Source organism: Cucumis melo, chromosome 10 (assembly GCF_025177605.1).
Source record: "Cucumis melo cultivar AY chromosome 10, USDA_Cmelo_AY_1.0, whole genome shotgun sequence".
Classification (NCBI taxonomy): domain Eukaryota; kingdom Viridiplantae; phylum Streptophyta; class Magnoliopsida; order Cucurbitales; family Cucurbitaceae; genus Cucumis; species Cucumis melo.
In genome coordinates, this window is record NC_066866.1 from 19157512 (window position 1) to 19161261 (window position 3750).

General features: G+C 33.7%; 1 protein-coding gene across 1 annotated transcript; it reads right to left on the minus strand.

Moving 5' to 3' along the window:
• Positions 1-1378: 1378 nt before the first annotated feature.
• LOC103495166 (serine carboxypeptidase-like 50) lies at positions 1379-3012 on the minus strand. The gene has a single exon (XM_008456636.3). It carries the CDS (start codon positions 2906-2908, stop codon positions 1532-1534), a length of 1377 nt encoding a protein of 458 aa, XP_008454858.3. The 5' UTR covers positions 2909-3012; the 3' UTR covers positions 1379-1531.
• Between the last annotated feature and the right edge of the window lie 738 nt (positions 3013-3750).

Genomic DNA, 3750 nt, shown 5'->3' on the forward strand with positions numbered 1-3750 from the left:
CATTGGTCTATCTCTTCACGTACCCTTTGGAAGTATTAGCTTATTTTCTAATATGTATGAAATTTTGCATCAATTTAGTGCTAAGAGTCAGAAGAGTAATTTAAAACAAAATTTAAATAACAATTATAAATGGAACTTGTGGTTGAACAAAATTGTAAGACGATTTTGCTAAGTACAATCTAAAGGATCAATTTAACACTTTAAAATAAAATAAAGACAAAAGTTTAAATTATAAATAAGAGATTGATAATTAGCTTGAATCTTTTATCTTGGCTCAACAAAAAAAACCACTCTTTGCTTAAAAGCTTCCCTACAAATACATAATGCATGAGATTATTGGTAGGTAGGGAGGACAAGTTCATAATACCAAGGTGTTTTTTTTTTCATAGAACTTAAAAGATCACTAGATATATTAAAATAATATAAACATTTGTTTTCTTAAAAGAAAAAAAAATCTTCCAAATTCAATAGACTACAAAACTTAGAATTTTTTATGGAATTATTGAGGTAAATATTAAAAGGGATTTTTTCAAAAATATAACAAACCGACAAAATATTTACACTGTATAGAATAATTTTGAAAACGAAAAAAGCCCACAGGCCCATGATGGAAAATACTCTAATCAACACGCGATTAATCGACCACATGCGCTCGCGTAATTATTCTTCTAAACAATCATCATACACGATTGTGTAGAAAATGATACACGATCGTGTAGGAAATGATACATAATCGTGTAGGAAATGATAGACGATCATATATTCTTTTTAATTATGAGAAAAATACTTCAAATCTAAACAATCGTTTAGATCATATCAAAGTGATAATTAAAAAATCTTGATATTCTAGAAGAGGAGCCAAGAAAGAAAGAGAAGATGAAGAAAGAAAGAAAAAGATGAATAAAAAAAATCTTGAAAGAAATCTGTATTTTATTTATCCAAAAGAGAATGAATGGAGAAGTCGAAGAAATTTGGAATAAAAATAAAAGAAGAAGAAATAGTTGAAGAAATCTGGAGGAGAAGACGAATAAATTGCAAAGAAGAAGATAAAAGAAAAAGACAAATCAAATTTGAAATTTATGAAAAAATATTTGTAGATAAATATTTTAATGTTTTATTATATTTATGAAAATTAATGGATTTAAAACCCATATAAAGAATAATAAAGGTAGTGTTATGGAAGTTGGAAGACATGTTCAATAATTCAATTTGAAAAAGTATTTCAAAAGATAATTTTAAATATAATAACTAAAACTACTACTCAAATATAGAATTTGAGAAACTTAACAACTTCAAAACCACAAACTAAAACCATTTCGATTCATCTTCATACAAGTTCCTTTGTTTAGTCTACTATAAACCAAAATGAGAATCTCTGTTTAAGTTAAAAGTGAGCATAGAGGAATGTCACTTTATTTCAATATTCAACAAACCAGGATGGATACATACTCTCTGTTTTAAAGGAAAATTTTAGCTTATTTGGAAACATTGCCTAAACTAAAGATACCCTTTTTTTTCCTACTTCTTCGCATCACCAAAGGCCAAAATCATTAAAACTAGAAGCCTTCTTCACTTGTGCATCATCATCGTCACCGTCACTAAAAACACCTTTCTCCAAAACCCAATCTTCAATCATTGCTTGAGAGTTCAAAGTTTGATCAGTTGGAAGAAGATGACCAGCTCCCAACACAACAACATTAGTTAAACTCTTCCACTTTTGAACATAACCAGCTAACTCATCACCAACTCTCCAAATTTTTCTTTCAACTCCCAAATAATTCTCAATCTCTTCCCATTTTAACTTCTTTAGCCAAGCCTCAGTCGAAACCACACCATCTCTCAAATCATATTGCCCTTGATAAAGCAACACCTTACTATTCTTAACCAAAAAATCAACTTTATATCTCACACTCTTCATCACATCATCATTCAAAACTTCCCCAACTACATCACTACACCCTTCAAAAACCATAGACTCATTAACTCCCAAAACTCTTTTTACCTTCTTGAAACTCAAAAACTCATCCACTAAATCAGTATTATAAGGAGATTTTCTTGTATAATCATACAAAGTAGCCAAACCAGTCATGTTCTTGAGCAAATCCAATACCTTAAATCTTGCATTTGTAGCCTCACTCCATTTCCCCAATTTGATCAACTCCACAGTTTCCACTTGGGCAACCTCCATCTCCTCTTTTTGCTTTTCATTAATCAAACCTGAATAAAAAGCATTCAACCCATGAGTAGCAACCTGAGTAATGGGATCTGTTAACCCATCTCCGATGGCAACACCAACTAAATTAACCCTTTTATCATAAGGTAATCTGGGGTTTTTCTTCAAAATGTAATACCCAATCGAAGGAACATATTTCCCTGCATAGCTTTCCCCTGTAATGTAAATGGGTCGATTCTTAAACGCTGAGTTAAGCTCAATAAATGATGAAATTGCTGTAAAAAGATGCCTAGAAACAGAGTATTGGTTTTTGGGGATCTCATCTTTTGTTGTAGCAATGCTGAAGCCAGTTCCAATTGGGTTGTCGAGAAATAGGAGGCCGAATATTCGGTTCCATGAGCCGGGATTGGGGATAAGGGAAATGGGTTCGGTTTTTTGTTTGTTGAAATTTACCCGCCATGGACCGAGCTCGAAGAAATTGCCGACCATGGAAGAACAGCCAGGGCCACCTTGGAGCCAAATAAGAAGAGGGGTTTTTGAGATGGGGGAAATTGGGGTTTGGGCTTCGTAGAAGGCAAAGTAAATGGCAGAGCCGGTGGTGGGGTTGACCGGAAGATAGCCGGATTTGGTCGGAAGAGCTTCGGGCGGGAAAAATGGTGGAGATGAAGTGGAAGGAGATGGAAATGAAGTGAAGAAGAAGAAAAAAACAGAGAGAAGGAAGTTGGCTGAATCCATAGTGAGTTGTTGAGCTCTGGAATGTGAAGGATTAAGGGATGATATTTGAGGAGGAGAAAGTGAATTGAAGTTTGTTCGGTGGGGTCCTTACAGTCACCTAGAAATCTCCGATCAAATGTTTTTTTGTATCTTTTGTATTGTACTGTTTTTTTTCTTTTCACCAGGATTTAGTATTTCATGGCAGTTGACTTACATTGTTCGGTTGCAAATATAACCATCTCATAGGGATGAGTAGATATAACAAAATATAATTTTTCTAAAATTTACAAAATTAAGGTTCAACCTTTGAAGTTTCATATATTGTTAATAGAAGTCTATCAACGGTAGTATCTAAATATGACATTCAATGATTCAAGATTATATAGATTTTCCCTCGTTTCATTGTATTTGAGAAAGTTTGTTGTTGAACCGAACGACATGTGGCGAGATATGTTTATCCCCTCCTAAGGTGATTGATATTGGGATCTTTGCATTCTGTTGTACGTATCTATCCAACTCCAAGTTTCGAGAGTGCTGACGTCCCCTCGAAGTGCAAGTGGGTTGAGGGCCATTAACGAAAAAAGAACATTATTAGAAATAGAAACCTAATTGTTTATGTAACGGGACTAATTCAACGTGAAAGACTTGATGTGCCTCGTGCGAGAGAATCATTGATTCCTCAACAAACAAAAAAACATGACGTGTTGATTGATTTATAGCCTAATTCCACGTGTGTCGTATGATTTTTCTTGTTGTCGATGTCAAACCATCTACACTTGAATAGCCAAGCACGTCATCCCAGCAGATATTAAATGTGCAACACTTCATCTAAAATTCAATATAACGCCCACATATTTTCAAAT